At 48.8% G+C, this 25,724-nt stretch overlaps 12 protein-coding genes across 12 annotated transcripts; 5 read left to right on the plus strand and 7 right to left on the minus strand.

Moving 5' to 3' along the window:
- Window positions 1-362: 362 nt before the first annotated feature.
- Window positions 363-3,914, minus strand: ASPWEDRAFT_50084 (uncharacterized protein; the record flags this gene model as incomplete). The annotated part of the gene is made up of 6 exons (XM_040837378.1): window positions 363-887; window positions 943-1,856; window positions 1,935-2,074; window positions 2,472-3,474; window positions 3,539-3,700; window positions 3,809-3,914. 6 exons carry the CDS (start codon window positions 3,912-3,914, stop codon window positions 363-365), a joined length of 2,850 nt encoding a protein of 949 aa, XP_040690312.1.
- Window positions 3,863-5,718, plus strand: ASPWEDRAFT_737582 (rRNA-processing protein SOF1; the record flags this gene model as incomplete). The annotated part of the gene is made up of 3 exons (XM_040839377.1): window positions 3,863-4,260; window positions 4,322-5,301; window positions 5,358-5,718. Exons 1-3 carry the CDS (start codon window positions 4,258-4,260, stop codon window positions 5,716-5,718), a joined length of 1,344 nt encoding a protein of 447 aa, XP_040690313.1. The 5' UTR covers window positions 3,863-4,257.
- A 225-nt stretch (window positions 5,719-5,943) lies between these two features.
- On the minus strand, window positions 5,944-8,258 carry ASPWEDRAFT_50087 (SDR family oxidoreductase; the record flags this gene model as incomplete). Its single annotated transcript, XM_040837379.1, has 3 exons — window positions 5,944-6,597; window positions 6,708-7,193; window positions 8,202-8,258. The coding sequence occupies 3 exons, from the start codon at window positions 8,256-8,258 to the stop codon at window positions 5,944-5,946; spliced, it is 1,197 nt and encodes a 398-aa protein (XP_040690314.1).
- A 1,189-nt stretch (window positions 8,259-9,447) lies between these two features.
- On the minus strand, window positions 9,448-11,674 carry ASPWEDRAFT_415826 (uncharacterized protein). The gene has a single exon (XM_040835593.1). It carries the CDS (start codon window positions 11,355-11,357, stop codon window positions 9,588-9,590), a length of 1,770 nt encoding a protein of 589 aa, XP_040690315.1. The 5' UTR covers window positions 11,358-11,674; the 3' UTR covers window positions 9,448-9,587.
- Window positions 11,403-13,521, minus strand: ASPWEDRAFT_38245 (CaiB/BaiF CoA transferase family protein). Its single transcript, XM_040834852.1, has 6 exons — window positions 13,221-13,521; window positions 13,125-13,156; window positions 12,921-13,044; window positions 12,359-12,863; window positions 12,009-12,302; window positions 11,403-11,944 (listed from the first exon to the last, which is right to left on the minus strand). Exons 1-6 carry the CDS (start codon window positions 13,389-13,391, stop codon window positions 11,733-11,735), a joined length of 1,338 nt encoding a protein of 445 aa, XP_040690316.1. The 5' UTR covers window positions 13,392-13,521; the 3' UTR covers window positions 11,403-11,732.
- Window positions 13,522-13,944: 423 nt separating this feature from the next.
- ASPWEDRAFT_415834 (riboflavin synthase) lies at window positions 13,945-15,354 on the plus strand. The gene is made up of 3 exons (XM_040835594.1): window positions 13,945-14,250; window positions 14,310-14,432; window positions 14,512-15,354. The coding sequence occupies exons 1-3, from the start codon at window positions 14,220-14,222 to the stop codon at window positions 15,057-15,059; spliced, it is 702 nt and encodes a 233-aa protein (XP_040690317.1). The 5' UTR covers window positions 13,945-14,219; the 3' UTR covers window positions 15,060-15,354.
- A 294-nt stretch (window positions 15,355-15,648) lies between these two features.
- ASPWEDRAFT_109138 (Brix domain-containing protein) lies at window positions 15,649-17,060 on the minus strand (the record flags this gene model as incomplete). The annotated part of the gene is made up of 2 exons (XM_040828057.1): window positions 15,649-16,800; window positions 16,857-17,060. 2 exons carry the CDS (start codon window positions 17,058-17,060, stop codon window positions 15,649-15,651), a joined length of 1,356 nt encoding a protein of 451 aa, XP_040690318.1.
- A 224-nt stretch (window positions 17,061-17,284) lies between these two features.
- rrp3 (RNA-dependent ATPase RRP3) lies at window positions 17,285-18,773 on the plus strand (the record flags this gene model as incomplete). Its single annotated transcript, XM_040834853.1, has 2 exons — window positions 17,285-17,630; window positions 17,689-18,773. The coding sequence occupies 2 exons, from the start codon at window positions 17,285-17,287 to the stop codon at window positions 18,771-18,773; spliced, it is 1,431 nt and encodes a 476-aa protein (XP_040690319.1).
- Window positions 18,774-18,855: 82 nt separating this feature from the next.
- ASPWEDRAFT_415897 (uncharacterized protein) lies at window positions 18,856-19,165 on the plus strand. Its single transcript, XM_040835596.1, has one exon. The coding sequence runs from the start codon at window positions 18,938-18,940 to the stop codon at window positions 19,103-19,105; it is 168 nt and encodes a 55-aa protein (XP_040690320.1). The 5' UTR covers window positions 18,856-18,937; the 3' UTR covers window positions 19,106-19,165.
- A 61-nt stretch (window positions 19,166-19,226) lies between these two features.
- On the minus strand, window positions 19,227-21,248 carry agm1 (phosphoacetylglucosamine mutase PCM1; the record flags this gene model as incomplete). The annotated part of the gene is made up of 6 exons (XM_040827921.1): window positions 19,227-20,102; window positions 20,156-20,662; window positions 20,717-20,731; window positions 20,768-20,942; window positions 21,080-21,093; window positions 21,156-21,248. 6 exons carry the CDS (start codon window positions 21,246-21,248, stop codon window positions 19,227-19,229), a joined length of 1,680 nt encoding a protein of 559 aa, XP_040690321.1.
- Window positions 21,249-21,798: 550 nt separating this feature from the next.
- ASPWEDRAFT_50094 (PGAP3/PER1 family protein) lies at window positions 21,799-22,988 on the minus strand (the record flags this gene model as incomplete). Its single annotated transcript, XM_040837380.1, has 4 exons — window positions 21,799-21,853; window positions 21,925-22,699; window positions 22,759-22,801; window positions 22,863-22,988. 4 exons carry the CDS (start codon window positions 22,986-22,988, stop codon window positions 21,799-21,801), a joined length of 999 nt encoding a protein of 332 aa, XP_040690322.1.
- Window positions 22,989-23,637: 649 nt separating this feature from the next.
- rmtA (protein-arginine omega-N methyltransferase HMT1) lies at window positions 23,638-25,659 on the plus strand. The gene is made up of 7 exons (XM_040834854.1): window positions 23,638-23,883; window positions 23,943-23,956; window positions 24,020-24,039; window positions 24,105-24,214; window positions 24,278-24,609; window positions 24,666-25,137; window positions 25,194-25,659. The coding sequence occupies exons 1-7, from the start codon at window positions 23,792-23,794 to the stop codon at window positions 25,198-25,200; spliced, it is 1,047 nt and encodes a 348-aa protein (XP_040690323.1). The 5' UTR covers window positions 23,638-23,791; the 3' UTR covers window positions 25,201-25,659.
- The last annotated feature ends 65 nt before the right edge of the window (window positions 25,660-25,724 follow it).

A 25,724-nucleotide genomic window follows, 5' to 3' on the forward strand; every position in this document is an offset into this window, starting at 1 on the left:
ATACAAATCATACATCTTCAAATATTTCCTTACAGAATAAAATAATACAGAACAGTCAAATAATTACTTATTCTCATTTCAATCACATTCAAGAAACATATTATACGAATCGAAAAACCTATCCATCCCAGTCCAAACAAACACCATTTGAGCGCCCCCGAAATTCCTCTTGCGGTTCTTTTTGCGCTTCTATTTCATACAGGAATTTTCTCTTCCCCCCCCCCCCCCCCCCCCCCCCTTTCATTGAATTACGAATCGAAATGGAAAAAAAAAAAAAGAAAGAAAGAAAGAAAAATCCTGTAAATGTAAAATCAAACACCTAAGCCCCTGGACATAATACAACGAATCCGTTACACAAGATTTCATCTTGCAGCCGCAGCTTCAGGTTTGGCAAGCATATACCGCACTGCTTCTCTGGCCACTGGGGTATCCCATGCACCTTCGCTTCCTCCTCGTCGGAACTCGGGTCCGCTGCCATCTTCGCCGCCGCCACGGGTGGCCTCGCCCAGGATTGTCTCGAGATCCCGGCGTTGCGAGTTAATCCAGCGACGCACAAAAGTGACTGGGTCTTTGCTCAGTGCCGTGTAGAAGGAGTGTCTCGCCCTCGAGTGCGTCAGAGCCTGGACAATGAGTGCCACCTGGTCGTCCAGGGATGCAATTTGCCGCATTGCCGCTGTGTATTGCGGGTTTTGGGTTAGAGCCAGCATCTTGGCGCGGAGAGGATCTTCCACCGCGACTTGGATGTCGTAGACGGTAGGAGTAGGGTCCTTGTGGAAATCCTCATCCACGCGAATAGTGTAAGGGAGCTTGATGGGCTCCATGGGGCTGGTATGAGGGCCAATGCTTTCCGGGATTTGAGGGAAGAACATCTGCTCTCGGCCAAAGATCTGTGTAAAAATAATAGTTAGCGTCTGGCTATGCGTGAAAATAGGATGTTCGTACCGATCGCAATCGATGATCACAGCGCACTTGTCGCTTCTCCTCATCTTCCTGTAGTTCCATTGCCCGAATGTAATCCCAGATGCCGAGCACAATCCCGCTTCGAGCTTCCTCCTCAACATCAAGGACCTCTGCGAGCTCCTTGCTCAGTTTGTACCGCTCAGGAACCTCGTCTCTCACAAGGCTGATTGTGACGTTTAGGTTTTCTTGCGAAGCCCGGGAGAACTGCAGGGAGTCAAATTCCGCGGTTGGGGGAATAGATGTGGCATTTGGTGGTATTTGCGGTTTGTTCCAGTTGATAGTCTGAACTTCCTCGGGGTTGATTGATGGCGATTTGTCAAAGTCGACAGTGATTGTTTTGAAGAACTGTGAAAAGCGCTGCCTGTTTCGCTTGGGTGCCGATTTCTTGGGCTTTTCTGCATCTGCTCCATCATGCTCCATTGCATCTCCATCGTCGTTGGCATCATCTTCTTCATCCTCACTGTCATCTGGAATGGTAGGGTCGCTATCATCATCCAACAATCGTCCCTCCACTCTCACTTTGTAGCGTCCCGAACCAGGGTTGCTCGCTCCATTCTGGCCTGCAGCATTCTGCCAAGGCTGGCTTTCCACCGTGTTAGAGATCCAAATGCGCATCGTCCGGTACTTCTTGACGGTTTTGCTGATCGAATCTTGAATGTCCAATCTCTTCCGCACGATAGCGGCGTCCAGTCGCTTCTCCAAATCGCGTAGGCTCTTGTATTGCTGCACTCCCTCTCCAATCACCGCATCCTCGATGCCATCGGGGATGTTCTTGTCTGTGGGCTTGCGGCTTCGACGCAGGACGGCGTCGTTGGGGTGCGGCATGGCGCGCTGGGCGGGGATATATTGAGGGTTAACGGCGTGCTGAGCCATGGGAACCGGCATCGCAGGGCCAACTAATAGTAAATTTAAAGTCAGCAACAAAAAACTGGATTGTTTGGTGTATAATGCGACCAAAGCAAGGACACACACACCTGGTCCTGGAGGCCCGCGACGAGGCGTGGCAGGGGAGCGCTGGGCGGCTTGCGGGAAGCCACGAGCGTAGTTGGGCTGCATTGGTGCGTTCATTGGGTTCATAATGACAGCAGGCGGGGGAATCAGACCCGCAGAGTACCTAGATGCAAATTAAATGGATTCCTGGGGGATGAAGCTGCACCTCGACGGATATGAAAGATGCTCTTTGGATGTCTTGCGTTGGACGAAGGGTCGCGATTCTTTTGCCGCGGCCGCGCTTTACCCTTTTAGTCAGCCTCATCAGAACATCAACTCCAAGTGGGGACAGCATCACGACTAACAGAATGTCAAGCACTTTTGTACAGCTATTAGTTGATAATATGGATTTAATAAATGGTTCGTAAAGGATTCAAAAGAAGCGAGGTTACAAAACTACAATTGGTCCATGATGGCCATCAGCATGCATTCAATTATTCAGCTAATCACATTCATGCTCGCCACGTTTATGACATTTCTCAACATAAGGTAAAAAAGATAGAAGTATTAAGGGTCTTTACTCCAGCATAGAGGCCTGGTTAGTGTACAGCCCTTCCACCACATTGCTCAGCTTCTCAATGGTCTCCAGGGCAGCATCGTATGCCTGATCACGCTGTGTCTCGTCAAAAACGATCAAGCAACCAGCACCCTGGTCCAGTACACCAATGATTACCTTGTCCAGAATCATCTGTGACAACTTTCTCTCCACCTGCTGCGTATCCAACCCGACCATCTTGGCAATATGGTCCAATTCGACTCGGCTGAAAGGCTCAATGACCTTGATGAGATTTTGCTCCAACATGGCATCGTACAACTTTCGGAGGTGGTTGCGGATGAATACATCACTGCCGAGCTCAAATCGGTAGTCTGTCAAAGCCTTCTCATACTCTTCGAGAGATCGGTTTGCATGGGCACGTGCCACAGCCTTCATGGCTTCGAGTCGCGGGCTGGCATATTTCTGGGCTTGCTTGGAGCCTAGCAGGCTCGTCACGTCATCCACGTTGTTGAGCATAATCTTGCACAGCAGCATATACTGAAGAGCCGCAGTCGCCTTCTCGCCTTCATCCAGCGAGCTGTATCCTTCCAAAGCCTCAATGAAATAGGAGAACGAGGTGTTGAAATCTTTGTCCTCAGCATGTAGCATACCACTCTGCATGTCCAGATTGGCCTGCAATTGAGGAGGTGTGTAGACAGATGCAGCCGATGTCCGAGCTGCCGTCAAAGCCGCGCGCCCCTTAGCCTGGTTACCCAGGGCATGGTATACACGTGATTCCAACAGTTGCACCTCAACCAGCATAAGCTTGTCATCCAAGCGCTTGAGCTCACGAAGAAGGGGGGTGATGAGGGTGAGAGCGTCGTAGTAGGATTGCTTCTGCATGTAGACGCTCACAAGACGAGTCTGGAGGTTCTGTCGAAGGAAGGATCGCCTCTCGGAGATCGCCCAGTCTATGCAAGATGTGATGACGGCGGTTTGGATGTCAAGTGTGTTCGGGATTTCACTGAACTGGTCCAGAAGTTGACGAACTATATTAAGAGGCAATTCATTAATTTCCAAGCCCTTCTGCTGTAGAAAGTCCGTCTCACTTACCCAACTTGGCCGTCTTTGCCTTGGCAAACGAGGAGAAAGTATCACGGCTGGTCTTGATAAGGTCTGCGATCTCCTGTGGCTTCTTTTCATCTCGGTAGAGCTCTCCCAAGCTAATCAGCGCATTCTCGTAGACACGCGACGAAGTCTCCGATGATCCTGGGCCTCGAGAGAGAAGCTGTTTGTAGATGCCCTCAGCCTTCGAGTAATCCTTCCGGTCTTTGTAGATCCCTGCCAGACCAAGCAACGCAGTGTCCTCTGACGACCCTGCACCTTGAGAAATGATATCCTTGTAAATGCTCTCGGCCTTGGCGGGTTCCTTCTTTGCGAGGTTTCGGGCCTCCTCTATCCGCAGGGCGACGGTGGTGGAGGGCGCCATGATGAACAGGTGCTATTTGAAGGAGAACAGTTTTCGAGGAGCAACGAGGCTTCAGCGAGATACCGATTAAGACGGCCAGTGAGCCACGCACAGAGCTAGGAATTGCGGGATGAGGAAGAGGGGGTGATGGAATGGAGGGAATGAGGTTGATGGTTGGTTCTGGATGACAGAGCAGGCATCGTCACTGTTGGAGCTCGTCCGCCCAGCAGCTCTCTCGGCTGCCTCTCACCGCCCGCCCGCTTAGCGAATCAATCCGGCATGAGCAGCGAAGAAAAAAAACGCAGGAAATTTTACTGCCCGTCAACAACCATTTTCTTTTCTCTATAGCCACAGTGAGAGCATCATGGTAAGTTTATTTTTGAGGGATATTTGATTCAGAATTCATGTGTGTCTGACCATCATGCCAGAAAATCAAAGCTCTTTCGCGCCCCACTGCCTCGCAGCAGGATCCGGGATCTGGTGTCGTTCGACAGCCCCGGAACCTTGACCCGGCCCAGCATCCTTTCGAACGAGCTCGAGAATATACAAGGGCTCTCAATGCGACCAAGATGCAGCGTCTGTTCGCGGCTCCCTTTTTGGGACAAATGGGTGACGGCCATGTAGATGGTGTTTATACCATGGCGAAAGACCCAGGCTCTCTCGAACGCTTCGCTAGTGGCAGCGGTGATGGTATGGTGAAGGTCTGGGATTTGACCACTCAGGGAGAAGTTTGGAACACTCAGGCGCACGAGAACATTGTCAAGGGCATGTGCTGGACTCCCGAGCGAAAGTTGCTTTCGTGTGCCAGCGACAGAACCGTCAAACTCTTTGATCCGTACAACACCTCGTCCGATTCACCCCCGCTAGCGACCTACCTTGGCCAAGGTGCCTTTACTGGTGTCTCGCACCACCGCACTCTTCCATCGTTTGCCGCATCATCCTCTCAGATCTCAATTTACGATCTTTCGCGACCTTCCTCGACTCCTTCTCAGACTCTTCACTGGCCTACCAACGTTGACACGATCACATCAGTTGCCTTCAACCAAACAGAGACATCGATCCTCGCATCCACTGCTCTTGACCGTTCCGTGATTATGTACGACCTGCGTACTTCCTCGCCGCTCGCCAAGGTCATCTTGAAGCTAGCATCGAACGCCATTTCCTGGAATCCCATGGAAGCATTCAACTTCGCTGTTGCCAACGAAGATCACAACGCTTACATCTTCGACATGAGAAAGATGGACCGTGCTTTGAACGTGCTCAAGGACCATGTCTCGGCGGTTATGGATGTGGAGTTCAGCCCCACGGGTGAGGAGCTTGTGACAGCGTCTTATGACCGTACAATTCGCCTGTGGAACAGAAACCATGGCCATTCCCGGGATATCTACCACACACAGCGAATGCAACGGTATGTTTTAACCCGAATATTAAATTATAATTTACGGTTGCTAATCAATTCTACAGTGTCTTTTCCGCCAAATTCACGCCCGACAACAAATACGTCCTTTCTGGATCAGACGATGGCAACATCAGACTTTGGCGTTCCAACGCGTCTGATCGTAGTGGAATCAAAAGTGCTCGCCAAAGGTCCAAGTTGGAATACGACCAGGCTCTGATCAAGAGATACTCGCACATGCCGGAGATCCGAAGAATCAAGCGTCAACGCCATGTGCCGAAACCTATTAAGAAGGCTGGTGAAATTAAGAGGGAGGAATTGGCTGCGATTAAGAGACGTGAGGAGAATGTTCGCAAGCATCTCAAGAAGGGCGCTTTGCCCGCAAGACAGAGTGAGCGTGAGAAGATGATCTTGGCGAAGGAACAGTAAATGTTCTTTCAAACAAGAACCATCATCGATCACGCTCGATGCCTACTGCAACCGAAGCAGATGAATCGTCACGCAGTTGCTCAACATCCAAATAAGTTCCGCGGCTATACAAGTTCGTCGGGGCCATACTCTAGATACATTATATGGAATGAGGGTCGGGTTTTAACCTTGCCTTCTCGCCCATTACTTTGCATCGCTAAACATACCGCTTGTCCAACCTCCGCATCAGTCCGTATCTTCAGATTCCATGTCACTTTGTGTTTGCGGTCTCGTTGATGCGCCATGATCCTGTGAACGTGCTTTGGGTGAGGCGTCTGATGCAGCCCGATCGATTCCACTCAACGACCGAGCAATCTTTTGCAGGCCTACAGGTAGAACTGCATACCAGTTGATCAGAGCAGCGAAGGCGGGCAATCTGATCACTCCACCTCTTCCATTATCGATTGCAGAAACGATCTGCTGGGCGACATGAACCGGTTCGAGAACAGGTGCAAAGAAATTGCTTGGTGTCTTGATCCAGTTAAAAAGCGGTGTTGCCATCTGGCCTATCTCGACCAGTAACATTTTCACTCTTTCATCGTCACCTGAGGCGCGAAGCTCGGCCTCTAACGTCCGATGGAGAGAGCTGAGACCAGCCTTGCTTGCCGAGTAGTCAGAAAGGCCGGCCGCGGACAGATGACCCAACACAGAGCTGACATTGACAATGGTCCCTCCATTCTCTGCGGATAAAATGCCAGGCAAGAAGACTTGACTGGTGTGGAAAACGGAAAGGAGGTTTGTACGGATCGTTTTCTGGAAGGCCTCAGCAGGTATCGATAGAAACGGTTTGCCATTGATTCCTGCCGCAGCACAGTTGATCAACACCGTTGGCGTGCCCAACTAAAACAAAAAAAAGAAAAGAAAAGTCAGTGTTTTTTTTTGTAAATAGAAACTGGGATTAGCCCATCCACAAAATCGAGGTATAAAAAACATGGAAAATAAAAACGTACATCCTTCTCGATCCTCCTGGCCGTCATTTCCACCTCCTTCCGATTTCCAACATCGCACTTATAGTATTCCGCTCCAGAAACCTCATCCCAGCCTTCAATCTCGGCTACCTCTCTCACATCCAACACGGCAACATTCACCCCACGCAGACTATAGATCTGAGCAATAAGCAGACCAAGTCCGCTCGCACCCCCGGTGATCACGACGACCTCCTCACTCAAGTCGACTATTCGAGGCAGCCCATACGCAATCCTCTCATTGAAGACCCCCGCAACAGCCAACACAGTCAAGAAAATCGCGTAGCCTGTCGCGATGATAAAAGCGAGATCCGTGTAGGGGGTGACTTGGGCGCGGAGACTAAGAACCAGGATCCATGCGACCCAGGGATGGAATATGGTGCGGTTTAGCACGATCAGGACAACATCTAGGGTGAGATATTCGTGCCATTTCTTATCGCGGGTCGAGGATGAAGAAGAAGAGGAGGGAAGCTTTGAGGAAGAGACGATGCGCGGTGGTGTTGATGCGGTGGAGGTTGAAGCTGGAGCTGCTGTGGGTGTCGTGGTTGTCATTTTGGTGGTTATGTGCTTTTGCGATGATAATCTGAATTTTAATATCCTGTTAATTTGATAAAATATGAATGGATAAAGCAGAGTTCTTGTATGGAATCAGTTCATTGTTTGTCACTATGATCACCGCATAATCTGCTAGTCAGTGGAGCCAGAAAGAAGCAGGAAGAGAACCAAGCTAGTTGGGATGAGTCCTTGATGAGATGATGATGTATAGACAGTTCCTGTTCAGAAATCCCGCAGAGTAATGACGATGATCCCAAGAAAAATAGGTATGCGTGAGCGTTGAGAAAATGTCCGAGTTTCCTGGGATGGACGGACGTTGGAGTCGAAATAGCACGATGTGGGGTCGGCCTTTTGAGCATTTCTCCAACATATCCAGCTCGATCACTTCGACAACATTTCCTTAATTGTGTATATAATTTATGTGACATTTAAATGGCTGGATTTCCTTCCATTTATAAATTTGCTATAAGTTGAGTCCATCATTTTACATTATTGAACTCCCACCCGACAATACTATATATTCGGCCTTCTCCGCATTCATCGATCTCCTAAGTGAAGATCACATAACGATGCCACCCCAGCTCACGAGTCCTATAAAAACAATCCAAGGTGTTCGAATACCTGGACAATCCAACTCCCAAGCAATCTGCGATATCACCATCAGTTACCCCCCAGAGTCACCAGAGGGAACAATCGCTGCAATCACCCCGCATGGCGATCCCAACCCCTCGTCAACTCAAGATATCACCCAATTCCCCCTGATTGTGCCAACATTGACACATCCGCATATCCACCTCGACAAGGCATTCATCCACAGTGCTCATCGATATGCGCACCTTCGACCATCTGCCGGTTCCTTCCAAGAGGCACTGTCCTTCACCACCCAGGCCAAAGAGCAGTTCACCAAACCCGATCTTCGAAAACGAGGCGAATGGCTTCTAGCCGAGTCCTTGGCGTCAGGTGTCGCGGCAATGAGGGCATTCGTGGAGGTGGACCATACCGTGAAACTGAACTGTCTCGAAACTGGCCTCCAGCTGAAGGATGAATGGAAAGACTCCTGCCAGATTCAAGTCGTCAGCTTTGCGCAGGACCCCATCTTCTCCGGCGAGTATGCTGATGAGAATAAACGGTTGATGGAGTCGGCAGTTCGCGATTATCCCCAGACAGATGTCATCGGGACGACTCCCTATGTCGAATCAAGTGTCGAGGCCGCGAAGAGGAATATCGACTGGACTATCGAATTCGCCTTGGAGAATGATAAACATGTTGATTTTCATCTCGACTACAACCTGGACAAGAGCAAAGATGCCATGGTTTGGCATGTTCTCCACAAACTCAACCAGAAAGGCTGGACGGCCCAGTCAAGCAATAAGAGGGTGATGCTAGGCCACTGCACCCGACTCACCCTATTCGCAGACCAGGAATGGAGTCGACTCGCCCAAGAAATCCATGAAAATGATCTTCCTGTCAGTTTCGTCGGATTGCCCACTAGCGATCTATACATGGCTTCGCCGCCTAACCGATCGGAGGATGAGAATGTCCCCCCACATGAACGATCCAGAGGCACTCTACAAATCCCACACATGATCCGTAAACATGATCTTGACGCTGTTATTGGAGTCAACAATGTTGGAAACGCATTTACACCGTGGGGATCCCCAGATCCATTATCTCTAGCCTGTCTGGGAGTCGGAATCTACCAGGCCGGCACGCAAGCAGACGCGGAGTTGCTGTACGAATGTGTATCAACGCGTGCGCGTGCAGCAATTGGTCTATCGAATACCAACCAGTTGGGTTCAAGTCTGGAGGTGAAGGAAGGTAGTTGTCCTGATTTTCTGTTGATTTACAATGTGGATGAGACTGGATGTCAGGCGCCCAGGGCAAGAGAGAGCGTCGCAGAGGTTGTATGGGATCCGTCAACAAAGTTGACCAGGGATGTAGTATCGAGTGGTCGATTGATGTTGAAGCCCATGGCAGAGCAGAGGGCCTCTTCAAGTCCAAGGACAGTTATGCTGCATGAGGCAGAGTGATCGTCACGTATGTTATAACGCTCAAGAGCGCCATGAAGAACAAAGTTGGCAAGCTAAATGTGTGTAAATAAACTCAAGTGAATCTGAGTCTTCATAAAATCCGTGTATTATATTCATGGTGATGATCCAGTCCTCCAATTCGTAGTCTCTTTCTATAAAGTTCATACCAAAATACACACGTAGCCCTTGACTGAACGGAGGATGGAACATGCATGAATTCAATAACAGTAGCAATTATCACGTATCTGCGAAAAGAACTCGGAAGAAAACAAAGTAATAATCATGCTGTACCCCAAACAGGAGGCATTACATTTGCTTCTGCCCGAGCTTTGGCAGGGCCATGCAAAGCATAGCTGAATGTAGGACATGCAGAATCATCCCGCATAATATCAAGATCTTCAACGTTGAGCGAGAGACGGAAACCATTTCCAGCCCGTGGATACAAACGATGCTCTTGGAATTCTTCATACTCGGATTCATCCGAGTCATCGTGATGCTTCTTCTTTTTCTTCCTTTGAGATGATGAAGCGGAAGGTGGGGGGTTTGGATTTGGTATGGAGTCCTGCTGGTCAGCTAATGGAGGGTTGGTGGGCTCATGGGCTGGAGCGGTAGCTGCCGGGGTATTTGTTGAGTGAGGGAGAGAGGGAAGCGGTGCCATTGATGTACTCGACTGAAAAGAGAAATTTGACGTTTGTAAAGCCCTCATGTTCTCAGGGAATATCGGGATGGATAAGTGACTGTCTGATATGGTGACCAGGAGTTCAACCAAAGTTGCATGTGAAAGGCTTGACAAATAACCTCGTCTTTCATCTACTGAGAAACCCTCTCCTCCAACCTCAGCCTGAGGCATTGTCAAAGAAGGCCGAAGTGATGGACCGAGTGGTCCAGATGACTGACTCGGATTACTTCGGACAACCGTGGGATGGACAACCATGTTCTGCACAGGTTTGCACTCCCGGCAGAGCCATTCCTTCTCTTGCACAGTCACAACTTCATTATCGATAGGGGGATCATGGCATAATTGATGCCATGCCCCGTTGCACTCATCGCAGAAAACAATGGCATTCGATAATGGGCTATGCCCTCGTTCACAATGTATACAGTTGACATTCAACTCCTTCCCTTTGCGGTAGACGCGTTTACGTTTTCGGGCGACTGCGGTCTGGGTAGGTGTGATATCGGACGATTCTAAAGAATTGGATTTCTCTTTGTTGGCCACTGGAGATGGAGCTGCTGGTGGAACATAGAGAGAAGGACGATGCACTTGTCGACCGGACTTAGTCTGCGTTGCAGAAGGTGCAATGTCAGACTCATCAGAACTAGATTCTCCTGCTCTGATTACTCCTTCACCATCACTGTCATCCCCACGTCGTCGCTTTTTCAAGCGCTTGTTTCCCTTAGTGATGCTTCTCCGCTGGCGGGGAGCGGCTGGCGCTTTCTGTTGCTTTGCGGAGGACGTATTCTTGGCCACTGGAGCCGTAGGCTGTGATTGTGAGACTGACTGGATGTTTGTCGAAGTGGCTAAAAGCTTTGACGACGGTCCAGCTGGCTTAGGAGCAAGTGTGATGAGACCTGTTGATTTTAGATGGTTCTCTTGTGATGGTGTAGGAATGTGTTGGGGAATATCAGAGGCCACAGCAGTATTCGAGCACACAAACGGTGCCGTTGGGAGCTCTATGATTGCCGAAGAAGCTTTCATCTTGTTTGCTTCTCGACTATCCCAGCTATTCAAACTGTTATGATACAGAGATGAATTCCAACTGGCGAACTTATTATCATCTCTCTTCTTCTCTTCCTTTATATTCCCCGTCACCCGTGCAAGGAGCTCGGTGGTAGCCGCGGACAGTTTTGGAATTTGCACTTTACTTGAGACGGTACTCGACGGCAGATTAGGATTCGATGGTATTTTCCCAGACAATTGCTCAATGTTGGCTGGTGCCCGTTGTTCGAATAATGGAGCAGTTGGATGCGAACTCGTGATGGGGGCTGCGTGGGATGGTGGCGTAGTCTCTATAGACGCCAGGGAAGAAACCCCATTTTGCTGTGACATGCCCCAAATCTGGCTATTAAAAGACAATCAAATCGTGGGATGACCGAAGGAATGCCTCCATAAGTTCTGATTATTTGTCGTTTTTGAAATAACAGAGGATCGCATCGTGAACGGATCCAGACGTTTATATAGCATCACGTGATAGAAGGGATTTCTGTCCCCGCGCCCTTTCTGGGCTGCTCTTCTCAACGCTCGACGCTCGACTCTTGGTCTACCAATGCATTGTATATCATTAAGATCATCTATTTCTCATTGCCTCATCGAGGCTTGACCACCTGTTTACCTCTTTCTTAGGTCACTGGGCCGTGAATCTGTGGGCGGTCGACACCCCCCTTAAGAACCCTACGACGATGGCAGTGATGGATGATAGATCTTCTACGATACCACCCCCTGCTGCTTCAACCGAGCAATATCTTCTTCGCCGTAATCGAGGACTTGTCCAAGGATCTCATCCGTGTGTTGGCCCAGGGTTGGTGGAGGTGTTCTAACACCTGGCTTGGCTTCAGAATACTTGATCGGTGTATTCACCAGCTTGATGGGACCGCAGGCTGGATGATCGACTTCTGTGACCATTCCGCGTGCTTGGACTATATTGACAATAATTATTAGGAAAACTTTCGATCGTTTTGAAATGTTAGGCAGATAACTTACCATGGGAATGATTAAGGGTGCCTTGGATATCATTCACGGCGGCATATGGCATACCACTCCCTTCAAAGATTTCCAACCATTCCTGCGTGGTCTTCTGTTTGGTTGTCTCTTCAATCATACTGTCGATCTGTGCCCGATGCTGAACACGGACACTGTTTGTGATATAACGCTCATCGGTCTTCCATTCCGGGAACCCCAGCTTGTCACACAACACTCCGAACAACTTGTCGTTTCCACCTCCGAACAGGATGTCTCCATCAAGGGTCTGGTAGCTCCGGTAGGGTACAATTGATGCTGAAGAGATGTTAGCAATGAGTTACGTGCCCTGTCGTGAGGATTTCATCACTTACGGTGCTCTGTGCCCCATCGTCCGGAGTCCTTTTTCCCACTGATCAGGGCGGAACTTGCTATATTCGATAGAGTTGCGACTTGACAATCACTCAGACAGGCATCGATATGCTGTCCTTTGCCGGTTCTAGCTCTGGCAAGTAGTGCAGCCATGATGGCATTCGACGTATACAGTCCCGTTGTCAAGTCCGTGACAGCCACGCCGACTTTGACGGGTTCACCACCTCTACTACCTGTAATATGCATGAGTCCCATCTCTGCCTCAACCATAACGTCATAACCAGCCCGGTTACTGTATGGCCCTGTTTGGCCATACCCGGTAATACTTGCGTAGATCAATTTGGGGTTAATAGCTTTCAGCGTCTCGTAGTCCATGTTGTATTTCTTGAGACCTCCCGGAAGATAGTTCTCGACCAGAACATCACTCTCCTTTACAAGCTTATGGAGAATCTCGACGCCGGATTTATGGGCAAAGGAGAGGCCGACTGATTTCTTGTTGCGGTTCACCTGTTGCACATGTCAATTGAACTTTCAAAAATTTTCTTGAAAATAAGTTTGTCGTACAGCTAGATAATAAGCACTTTCCCCAGGGCCTTCCTTTGACGCATCTTCATATTTGGCGTATGGTGGGCCCCAAGCACGGGTGTCGTCGCCGCGCACAGGGTGTTCAACTTTGATAACATCTGCTCTGTAAAGACAATGTTAGAATTCTTAAAAAAAAAAAAAAAAGGAAATTGGGTGAAAAGAAACCAAAGAGTTATTACATACCCCAAGTCTCCCAATATTTGTGTACAGTATGGCTATATCAAGGGATGGATCAGTACCAGCCCCGACAAGACACATGCATAACTGCCCCAAACTTACACCAGCCAAAACCCTCGTCATATCAAGAACCCGAATACCCGCCAAGGGAAGCGTATCGTCCAGCGTGGGGATAGCGCTCGAGTAGCGTCGCCATTGTGTCGTGCGTCTGAGGATGTTGGAGTACAGCGCCGGCCGACGGGCAATGGCTTGTAGCTTCAGCGTAGCATTCATGGCTATGCGATTGAGATGCCGGACATTGAATAGTGGAATTCCCGCTTTCAACAACAGCAGCTCAAGTATTCAGTTTAGTTTTATACCCCAAGAACCAAGAAGATCAGTCGGAGCTGATGTTGAAGTTGCGGAGAAGCCAACGAGTAAGAAAGACGCCGACACCGGGAATATCACCGACTTGGAGAAAAGCCGAGGTCAACCGGGCGGAGTTGCTTGCCTACGAGAGCTACGTTATGTCGGCAATTTGGGTAATTTAGAGGTTATTGGAATGTACTAGCGAGCGTTCATGGGACAATTTTGGGATGGAAGCGAAAATAGCGTTTCTATAGAATGGATATTGCAGAAATGATTACCCAGCGGCTGGTAAACAAACAGTGGGATCACCTCAGCTATTATCTAATAAGAAGATGAGTGAAGAATAGTGGGATGGCATAAGATCGCCCGTGTCAGCTAGCTACTAATCTATGTCAGACCAGAACCATATCTGACAGATCTTCAAAACATGAAATGTCGCTGATTTGAAGCTATCCCCGTGCACATCCCACCAAACGGCCCTATTAGCTATTAGATAAGATAGCAGTGGTAATCCCACGGTCTATCAGCCCACCCCCAATAATAGGATCATCAATCCTGCAATTTAAATGATTAGCCTCTAGTGTCAGATTAATAGGAACTTTTTGGGCCTGATGTTTTGATATAAAAGCTTGGTCCTTCGTCGCGATTATAAATTGGGCGGTCAACTTTGATATACAGTCTTCCGCAGATCCCGCTATTTCTTCCCTTTTCTCCTATCTTTAACACGTATCAAATCACACTCTTACTTCAATCATGTTCACTGGTCTTGTTGAGAAAATCGGGAGTGAGTCTTTTTCTTGCTGCATATTGAAGTATCCTTTGAACTGACTGATTCTTTGCTAGCTGTCACGTCCTTGGAGCCCCTCGACACCTCGTCAAGCGGGGGCGGGGGAACTTCTCTGACCATTTCCGACTGCGAGGAGATTCTCACAGATGCGCATCTTGGAGATAGCATTGCCGTGAATGGTATGGCATGAATCCAAACCTCCAATTCCCATTGTCCCATCTAGCGGGATGAGAACTAATACGAATCAACCATGAATAGGAACATGTCTTACAGTTACTGAATTCGACAGAACCTCGTTCAAGGTCGGAGTCGCCCCTGAAACTCTCCGTCGCACGAATCTCGGATCCTTGAAGACAAACTCTCGAGTAAACCTCGAACGGGCCGTTAAGGGAGAAACACGAATGGGTGGTCACTTCGTGCAAGGTCACGTCGACACCATCGCTAAAATCCTCTCCGTCACACCGGATCAGAACGCGCTGGTTTTCCGACTGCAGCCAAGAGATAAGGGCGTTTTGAGATATATCGTGGAGAAGGGATATGTTACACTGGACGGTGCTAGCTTGACAGTGACCAAGGTCGTGGACGGAGAGGATGGGTACTTTGAGGTCATGCTCATCGCCTACACCCAGGAAAAGATTGTTACCGCCAGCAAACAGTCTGGGGAGGATGTCAATATCGAGATCGATATCGTCGGCAAGTATGTCGAGAAGAGTGTTGAGGGCTACTTTGCAGGAGCAGCTGGAGGTGACTTTAGCGTCCTTGAGAAGATGGTTTCTCGGATTGTGGAGGAGAAGCTCAAGCGATGATGGAAAAGCATGTTATAATGATTTAAGCACTGTAAATTTATGCAAAGCGAACAATTTAAGACATCAATTTGCCATGTTATACTATTTACTGTCCTTTTTTTTGACCATGCATCCACAGCCACAATCTTTGGGTATAATTTTGGGTCCTCATAATCTAACATCGTCTTTCAACATATCTCACCAGAAAGCTGTCTTTCAACATCTCGATAGATGGCGACATCGGGAGACCACATAAGCTGGAGAAGTATTCGCAGTCACCCAGTGTTTTCTCATTAGCCGTGCCCTTGACTAGAGATGCATTCTTGTCCGCACGGGAAAGATTGCGAAACTAGTTGGGAAGGATGGTCGAAACTGAATTTCATGCCGCTGTTCATTGTCGTAAGCGTAGCAACCGTAATATCAGAGCTAGAAACAGCCTGTTATCCTTAATGAGAAAAACGCCAACTGCCTCGAACTATTGGCGACTGTCGTGCGCGGCCATTCGGTGTTCCAAAGCCAGGTACTTGATACAGCAGTTCGGGGCACGTTGGACGCCGCTTCATGTCGAGAATGGACGATACTTGAGAAAAGAGCTTGCAATTGCGTTCTTTTATTCCTCCATCGACTCGTCGCTGTCCTCCACTTCATCCTCCTTGTTCTCGGCTTCCTCCTCATCAAAGTCATCGCTGAGCCAAGCTTCATCGTCATCCATATCAACATCATCATCGTCCTCATCATCGTTTTCGCCTCCCTTCCCTTCGGATCTGGCCTTGGCCTTCTCCTGCTTCTTCTTCTCGACGTTCTCCCTTTGCAGCTTCTTCCTAGCCGCCTTCTCCTTCTTCTTCTTATCCCAGTTCTTTTCCAAAGACTTAACTTCCTCTTCAGACTTGTTGATAAAATCGTGCCACATCACCTTTCCATCGCACAGTCCCTCTTCAACCTTGATTAGTCGAAGTTTCATGCGCGGTCCCAATTCGACCAGCTTGACTGCCCGCTTCTCAACTTCTGGGGCGCTGTTGATTTTCTTCTGGGCCTTCTCTTTATCCTCCGCTTTCATGCGTTGCAGCTCCCGCTTGTTCAGAACTTTCTTTGTTGTGCTCTCCGTAACCTCGACCTCGTTATCCGTGTCCAGTTCAGTTTCACTAGCCGAAGTATAACCAGCAGCTGATGGATCGAGCAAGTACTCTGCAGCATCCTCTAGCTTCCCCAGATTGGGAACAGCGGATTTCTTCTTTTCCTTGTTTCGGATCTCCTTGGGGTCAAGACGACGAATTCGCTTTGGCACACCGGTCTTCCTCGTGCTGATAGCATAGTGTCTGAGGTTCAAGACATATGAGTCCTCTTCCTCTCCCTCAGAGGACAGTTCTCGGTTCAGACACATGACACGGCGGATGGAAGTGAGAGGTGTAGCTTGAGGGTTGATCGGCGGGAAGAGGGATTGGAAAATGGTTGTGGTCAGGCCTTCCAGACGCTTGGGTACTTTTGAATTCTCGTCTGCGTTTGGGGAGTTGAAGTTGTTCATAACCAACAGAGGAGGCGTTTTGTGGTCTTGACCTCCACCTCTTGGGCGCTTCAATGCTCTCTCAACATCTCTACACAGAGAATAGTTCTCAACCTTGAAGTGAAGAGTCGGGCCTCGGGGAGTGAGGGCTAAACGCATATTCGTATTTCCAGTAGCGGACTTTGAGAAGAGCATAAGATGTGTGACACCGAGAGGTCCTGTCATTGCTGTATAATCTCTCAATCTGTTGGATTTGCGTTCCTGAAAGAAAATTTCGTTAGGCTTGAAATTGCGCGATGACAGCGGATGCATCTTACCTTCAATCGCACAGCCGTCTCAGGCTCCATCATCAAACGAACATCTTTAACCAGCTGGCTGACGCTGGATCCGACCTGCGAAGCACCGACTCGGAGGACCATAGACTTCGGGGATTTGTTCATGGACGAACCACTGCCTTTGGCACTGGCCGAGGCATTTTGCGCTCGAACATGAGTGCGCTTCTTGGTACGTGCCTTGGCCATTTTGAAAACAAGCCTGAGTTAAGTATATGGAAGAGAATTGTTTTCGAAGAATATTTCGCAAAGGTCTAGAAGGGAAGGTGACTTTTTTTTTTCGACTAGCGGAGCAATCCCGCGGATAAGCCCCGGATCAACGATGTTGCGGCGCCCAAAATTATTTTTTTACTGATGATGTCGTCAAGAAAAAACGACTCTACATTGAAATCACTGCCAATTTACAGATTATCATGCCTCCGATTAAGAAGAGAAAGGTTGCCAGTGAGGCACCAAAAGTTGAGAGCGATGCCGAGTCCACCAGCTCTCACGAGTCCGCCGTTGAAAAGAACCCTCCCCAGGACGATGCTCAAGCGCAAGACCAAGAAGATCAATCGGAGAAAAAGCCGTTGCCCAAGAGCTTCAAAGAACTAGGAATCATCGATCAATTATGTGAAGCTTGTGAATCTTTGGGCTATAAGGCTCCTACGCCTATTCAAGCCGAATCTATCCCGTTGGCTCTCCAGGGCCGCGATCTGATCGGTTTGGCAGAGACAGGAAGTGGAAAGACTGCAGCTTTTGCTCTCCCCATGTTGCAAGGTATTTACTGGAGATTGTTTAATGGATAATCCTATGGATGAAGCTGATATATTTATAGCGCTCATGGATAAGCCGCAATCGCTTTTCGGCCTCATCTTGGCCCCGACTCGAGAGTTGGCGTATCAGATTTCCGAGGCCTTTGAAGCACTGGGATCGTTAATCTCTGTTCGAACCGCAGTTATCGTCGGAGGAATGGACATGGTACCGCAATCTATTGCTCTGGGAAAGAAGCCGCACATTATCGTTGCTACGCCAGGTCGTTTGCTGGATCACCTCGAGAACACAAAAGGTTTCTCGCTACGGGGTCTCAAGTGTCTCGTCATGGATGAGGCCGATCGACTTCTTGACATGGACTTTGGACCGATTCTCGATAAGATCCTCAAAGTTCTTCCTAGAGAGCGCCGCACATTCCTTTTCTCTGCAACCATGAGTTCCAAGGTCGAGTCGCTGCAACGAGCATCGCTTTCCAACCCCCTTCGAGTTTCCGTCTCCTCGAACAAGTACCAGACCGTCTCCACCCTGCTCCAGTCATACTGTTTCATCCCTCAAAAGCACAAGGATATCTACCTGGTGTACCTCCTGAACGAATTCGCCGGCCAGTCCGCCATTGTCTTCACTCGTACCGTCCACGAGACACAGCGACTTGCATTCCTACTCCGAGCGCTTGGGTTCGGCGCAATCCCTCTTCACGGACAGCTGTCCCAATCCTCGCGACTGGGCGCTTTGGGCAAATTCCGTTCCCGCAGCCGAGATATCCTGGTCGCCACCGATGTTGCCGCCCGTGGTTTGGATATCCCGTCCGTCGACGTTGTGCTCAACTATGACCTCCCCACCGACAGCAAGACCTACATCCACCGAGTTGGACGTACGGCTCGTGCAGGAAAGAGTGGTGTAGCAATCAGTCTTGTGACACAATACGACATTGAGATCTGGCTCCGCGTGGAGGGTGCGCTGGGCAAGAAGCTTGGTGAATACGATGCTGCTAAAGACGAGGTCATGGTTGTGGCTGAGCGTGTTGGAGAGGCTCAGCGACAGGCCATTATGCAAATGAAGAGTTATGATGAGAAGAGAGGCAACAAGGCCGGAAAGAAGAGTGGCTTCGGGAAGCGCTCTCGGGATGAGATGGATCACGAACAGGGCTAAGGGGATTAAAAAAAGTATTTGCTTTTGTGTACTATTCTTTTTACAGGAACATTTTGGCCTGTATTTCATCCTGTATGATTCCAATACCCACCTAGAATTATGATAACTATGAATGCTTTCAAGTTCCGGATTACAGGCGCAGGGACAAAGCCTAACTGAGTGGAATGGTCTTGTGGAGAGTTAAAAAAGTGGTTGGAAATAAGATCATCAATTCATTTTTCGTAATAATCACCATAAACTCTATGACTGAAACCAAGTTTCTGCATGAGGCAACATCCTGTGTCATTCTATTGCCGGTTATTCTCCTATTTGAGATTTTTGGTTTCCCGTGACAATAGACCTCGGACTCTGTGTTACTGATATCTCATTTTGGGACAAATGCTCGCTAACAGAATTGGAAAATCATCTCGGAGAATTTTAAGTATAAATCAAGGCGTCCAAATATGTGACAGCTTAGGACTGAGTTTCTTTGCCGGAACCGGCCTCGCGGACAGCGTTGGCGACGCGAGTAGCAAGGTCCTCAGATTCGGACCGGCTTGCGGCCTCGGCGTAAACACGCACTGCGTCTTCTGTACCGCTTGCACGGGCGAAGCTTCTTCCCTTGTTATACCGAGACTGCAGGGATTCAATCTTTTCCTGAAGACCAGCAGGAGATTCCAGCTTGCGTTCAGCATCATAGGCCTTGAAGATCGAGCGATCGGCAACTTCGACACGAACGAGGCGGGAGGGAAGGTCTGTGTAGGTTCCCAACCACTCCTTGGGGCTCCATCCCTTGTGAGCAAGGATGACCTCGACAAGAAGCATGTCGGAGAGGGCATCGCCGACGGCCTGGTTGATCAGGTCGGTGAGGGCCTGGAGGCATTCAAGAGACCGCTTCTGAGCAGGGGACTGAGGCTCAGTGCTCTTGATAATCTTCAGGGCATTTTCGGAGAAGGTGATGGTGCCGTGACCGTTGGCCTCGAAGTAAACACCAACATCATAACGCATCGCAGCGTGGTGCAGATGCTTGACACCGGTTTTGGTGCAAACTGATGGGAGCTTCAACACCTTTTCAATGTAGTCGGTACTGGCGCCGTTGGCATAAGCGGTCTGGATGACACCGATCTTGATGTTTTGTGCGATTCCAGCGCTCCGGGCAAGATCGCCAATGAAGGACGCGGCGAGTGTCGCAATGCGGTCGCCATCAAGAAGTCTGAAGACGTTGCTCTCATCTTGGAAGTAATAAACAAGACGATCAGCATCACCATCCAAAGAGGCACAACGGTCAAGGACAGAGGCCTTGGATGAGGGAGGAGCACGCTGCTTTGTCTTGACATAATCGGCACCGCACTGATGATAGGGTTAGTTCTAGAGTTAGAAAGCAGGGAGCATGGGAGTCCAACCTCGAAGTTCAAGCTGTCAGGGTTGATGACATCGTCATTAACGACCTTAATATCAATGCCACCTTCCTCGGCAGCAGGCAGATATTTGATGAGTTCCCTCAATTTAGGTCCACCAACGCCGTTTGCGCAGTCGACGGTTAGAGAGCCCTTGACCTTGACGCCGCGGGTCACTCGCTTGAACGCTTCGGCAAGCTTCTCATAGTAGCCTTGCTCGGTAGGTTCACCGTACTCGTACTGTGTTCCCAATGTGTTCTTGCAGCGGACAATGTAGTGAAGCTGGGGCGTGGTCATGTATTTCAGATCGACGAACTCGACTTCAGTAGCGGTGAGTGCAGCGTTAAGGACGCCAACGAGGCGAGAGCCAGAAGCGCGAGTGTCTCGGGCAAAGACCACACGAGCCGGGTTTTCCATGTTGACATCAATCTCCTTGATGAGTTCATCGTAGACTTCACCGATATTCTCGAGAGAAGCATTGGCGAGCTTTGTGGCATATGCCTCCCATTCGGCCTACCGAGGAACGTAAGCTTCCATCTTGGTCACGATATATATTATGATGCCTACCTCAAGCATTTCGCCCTAATGAGGTCAACCGGTTAGAATCTCTATCCCCACGATTCGGAAAAGCTTCATTCTGGAGCTTACCATAGGATCGACCAGCTTGACACCATTGTCCTCAGCCGGGTTGTGGCTCGCAGTGACCATAACACCGATCCATTGTCCGCTGAGCTTCTTGGATCGAAGACCTGCAAGCAATCCCACAGCAAACACCACGGTGTTGAGGAGGTCACTATGAATACGTGTTGGTAAATGTGTAAATAAAAGGACGATCGCGGGGTATTGTGGAGGCGGGGCTGATCCATTATCGAAGAGGATCAGAAGGAAAAAAAAAAAAAAAAAAAGAAAGAAAGAAAGAAAGAAACTTACGCTTTCATACGAAACTGAAGAAATATTCAAGCTTAGCTAGAGTCCATAAGCTGGAGATGCCGAAGAAACAACTTACCCCAGCAGTACCATACTCGAAAACCTTCCCATCTGGCTTCGAATACTGCAATGCCGCCTTTGAGATTGCTTCCTTGATAGCCGGAGACGCCATGATGGCGCTAAATAGACAGAATTAAGGTCGAAAAACCCCAAAAGATATCAAATTAATCAACCAAGGGCCTCTGAACCTGATGAAGAGCAGCAGAAGGTAGAGGAAAGCGAGAAAAAAACAAAAGGGACAGCCCAAGGCAGTGGATTACTCTGGCATGCGGGCCAGCTTAGTTCCTTTCTTACTGCCACAGCCCAAGCGGTGAGCGGAGGAGGGGAAAAGGGGGGTTCGGCGACGGACCACCGCCGAGACAGAAAACAGAACGAGGTGGAAATAATAGCAGCTCTACGACCGATAATAGCCCAACGACATCGAATTGCATTTGGGCTCAACAATTCTACATGGATGCTTCTCCTGGGCGGTCGGCATATTCATCAACAATCATCAGGTTGTCTGAGCTGGACCTACTGTACAGTGTACGACCAAGCCGTATATGACCGAAGCACGCAATGTTCATTTTAAACAGCCACAGGGCTAGAGCAACAATAGATATAAAAGAAAGCAAGGGATTATAGGGAAAAAATAAACCGAGGGGGAAATCAACCCCACTAGATCAAGCTTTCAATCGGTGCCCGGCCACGTCATCTTGGACGTCTTTGATCAAGAATCTACCGATCACAAACAAAGATTAGCCCTTCTGAGTCAAGTCCAATGTCAAGGGTTGCACGAAGATACTTACGAATACCACCATGCAGTGGGGATCACAGTCCCCAAGTGCCACAGACTATGGGCATCAATCAGCCCATGCCAAGGAGGGAAGTCCAACAGTTCAAGACTCATGGCCAAAATGATCCATGCAACAATCATGCCAGGCCATGCCGTCCATGTCTTGAGATTTCTCCGATACCGAGTAATACTAAATCCCGTCCACAAAATATTTTGAATGATTCCAATAACGATATTCGCAATCATATTATAGGTATAATCCCACGACCAGAAACTGAGATAGCATACGTGCATAGTATAGAGCAGGATGCAGATCAGGGTTAAGAGTCGGCGCAGGGTCGGTTTGTACCGGAGATTTCCCTGGTCTAGACGCAATATTCTGACGACAGCCAGATAGAAGCCGTACATGACGTTGGCGCCTGCCCCGAAATAATCAAGCTTCTCTGTTAATGGAAAGTCCCTGGTGTGAAAGAGCATGCTGAATGTCCAGCACGCCAGACCGCAGTATCCGAAGGCGAGATAATATTGCCGCAGAGAGTGCCAGGTCGGGACCGACTCCTTAATTCGACAGATACCTTGCCAATGGGCGAGAAAGTTGAGGAGAGAGAAGAGAACCGAGAACGGTTCTTGCATGCCGAGAATCCTGCGGAAAGGCCATTTTCCATGGAATTGTACCACCGGGCTAATCATTGGGGGGTCTCGCGCGACTCGACGATCGGTCACAACATGCTGACAGGTATAATCGCATTCGGCGGGACAGGTCCATAGCATGAGGCGGAGGTGAATTGCTACGAAGAGAAATCGATCAGTCAAAGGGGGTTTGCAGGAAAAGCAGGTGAGGACATACGTATAGCCGAATTGCCATTCTGGCAGTTTTCAGCTTTACAAACCTGGACATTGGTTAACAAGCTGACCCGAAAGCACTTCACATCACCAATGCGCTATTCGTACCTGGACGCATTCTCTAAAGTCGGGGAGACGGTCTCCCAGAGAAGCCGTGGATCTCCCAACAAGAGCAGCAAAAAGAAGAAAAGCAAGCAAAATGCAGGACTTGCTTCCTCTCGCGCCCAGAATCATTGTGTTTCTATATCTGCGACCGAGGTAATGGCACTTGAATGTGGAGAGCCTCAGGAGAAAACAACATTCCACGACGGGGTCTATATGGCGTAGCTACAGGGCGGAGAGTAAAATCCCCCGGCAGAACTATGGGCACCAGTGTTCTTGGCATTCTTTTCCTCCGCGATAGTACGGAGCAAGAACATCTCGGTTCTTTTTGATGGTGAAGAATGACACACTTGGATATTTGAGTCTGAAGAAATCCCCGTAAATTATCCTTTGATATACGAAGGGAAAGATAGAGCCAAAGTTCTGTGTTGTAAAAACCATCTTAAGTCCGATGTCTTGATCTCTGCTCCACTTGATTGGAAGGCCATGCCAATCATAAGGCGACCTGGAGGGTCTTGGATGCTGGCCAAATATACCCTACCACCACAACTACTCCCAAACTAGTTGTTGACCAGAATATCCTTTTAATATGAAGACTTGCTGAAGCTCATGATGCCTAATATAAAATACAACTGCAAAGAACGCAATGAGTAGCCCTAATCAGATGAGGGTTCTCAAAATCACATGGCGTGTGCCAGATCCGGCCTAGCGCCAGTAGACACTCGGACTAACCGTAGTTGGCGGTTGTCTGGATGAGAATTTCTAAGAGTTTAAAAAAAAAGTCGGATTGAGGGGATTGATCTTCATCCTTCATTATTTATTGCATTTATTACAAACCAGGCATTTTTTGTCTTTTTGTTAATATTGTGTTCTTATCTGTTTGCCTTTTCTTTTTCTCCATTATCTTCTTTTGGATTTAGAAGAATATAGCAAATATGGACAGGCAATCTGCAGAGCCCGGTTTGATGACCAGCAGCGCGGACCGTATGGTCGGCATGGAGCACGCTGAAGTTCGCTACTTTACTAGGTATGGTTATAGTTAAATTCCTAAATGTTTGTGTTCATACATCGCTGACATTATGATAGCTACGACCACCATGGTAAATACTATCAATGACTTGTGTTCGGGATATACAGCTGGCTAACCATTCAACCCCGCTCAGGCATTCATGAGGAGATGCTTGTAAGAACAACCTCTTCAGTACCCCATACAGTACCATTTGCTAATGCATTCGTTTCTTCCTACAGAAAGATGATGTTCGTACCCGATCATACCGCGACTCTATCTACCAGAACCGTCACATCTTCAAGGACAAGGTCGTTCTCGATGTCGGATGCGGAACTGGTATTCTCAGCATGTAGGTCTACTTTATACAGAGACAGTCGGGGGATCACATACTAATTGTGTTGTGATTTAACAGGTTCGCTGCCAAGGCCGGTGCTAAGCATGTAATTGGTGTGGATATGTCTTCGATTATCGAAAAGGCCCGTGAGATCGTTGAAGCCAACGGCTTGACGAGCAAGATTACCCTTCTCCAGGGCAAGATGGAGGAGGTCGAGATGCCCTTCCCCAAGGTCGATATCATCATTTCGGAATGGATGGGCTACTTCCTTCTCTACGAAAGCATGTTGGACACTGTCCTCTACGCCCGTGACACATACCTCAACCCCGGTGGCAAGATCTTCCCCGACAGAGCCACTATGTACTTGGCGGGTATTGAGGACGGCGAATACAAGGATGACAAGATCGGATGTAAGATTTATCTTGACAACCATGAGCTATCAGGCCAAAGGCTAATGACATCTCAGTCTGGGACAACGTCTATGGATTTGACTACAGCCCTATGAAGGAAATCGCCCTCACGGAGCCCCTCGTCGACACCGTTGAGATGAAGGCCGTGGTCACCGACCCTTGCCCCATCATTACCCTCGATCTTTACACAGTCAAGAAGGAGGACTTGGCATTCAAGGTTCCCTTCTCGCTCCCTGCCAAGCGCAGCGACTTCATCCATGCCGTGATTGCTTGGTTCGACATTGACTTTACCGCATGCCACAAGCCCATCAGCTTCTCCACCGGTCCTCATGCCAAGTACACCCACTGGAAGCAGACCGTCTTCTACCTGCGTGACGTTCTCACCGTCGAGGAGGAAGAAGTTGTGTCTGGTGTCATCGAGAACAAGCCGAATGACAAGAACAAGCGTGACTTGGACATCGACATCTCGTACAAGTTCGAGACCCAAGACCCAGTGCGCTTCGCTGAGGGCAGCTGCTTCTACAGGATGTAAGCATCCTCTTCCTCTTCGTTCTCCTCTGAATATAGATGACTAATCTTTGAAGGTGCTAATTTGCTCGTCCCCTATAACTTTCGGCCCTTCTACTGTTCTTTTCTCTTAGAGGCATAGATGTTCTGTCAACAAGTTCTGGTTTCAATGTGGGCAGCATAGCGTAGGCAGAGTGCAGAGTTTTGTTCGTGTGGGATTTCTGGCGGGTTGAATGGCCTCATATGATTCTGGTCATTTTCTCTATCTCTCTTTTGGCGTTTATTGGAAGGCAGGGGAACGGCATTATTATTCGGCGTGATACGGAGAGATGATGTCCACTGACACGGTTATGAAGCTCCTCGAATTCCCAAGTAGATACCCCGAGTCGATGCTCAGTCCTAGCAAACTCCGACGTTCTCCTTAGTTTAATTGAGCTCTGACCCTTTTCTTTCTATTGCCTAATGAAAATTCGCATTAGTATTCTTGTCCGCGGTTTCTTTCCAATGATTAATATTCAGGACCCGTCTTGGTGGATGGCGTGTTTCGGTCCAAATCACCTAGCCGGGCGACAGGTCGGATCGAGCCTCGGTTCGGTGCTAGCCCCGCA

This window comes from Aspergillus wentii (assembly GCF_001890725.1).
Source record: "Aspergillus wentii DTO 134E9 unplaced genomic scaffold ASPWEscaffold_3, whole genome shotgun sequence".
Classification (NCBI taxonomy): domain Eukaryota; kingdom Fungi; phylum Ascomycota; class Eurotiomycetes; order Eurotiales; family Aspergillaceae; genus Aspergillus; species Aspergillus wentii.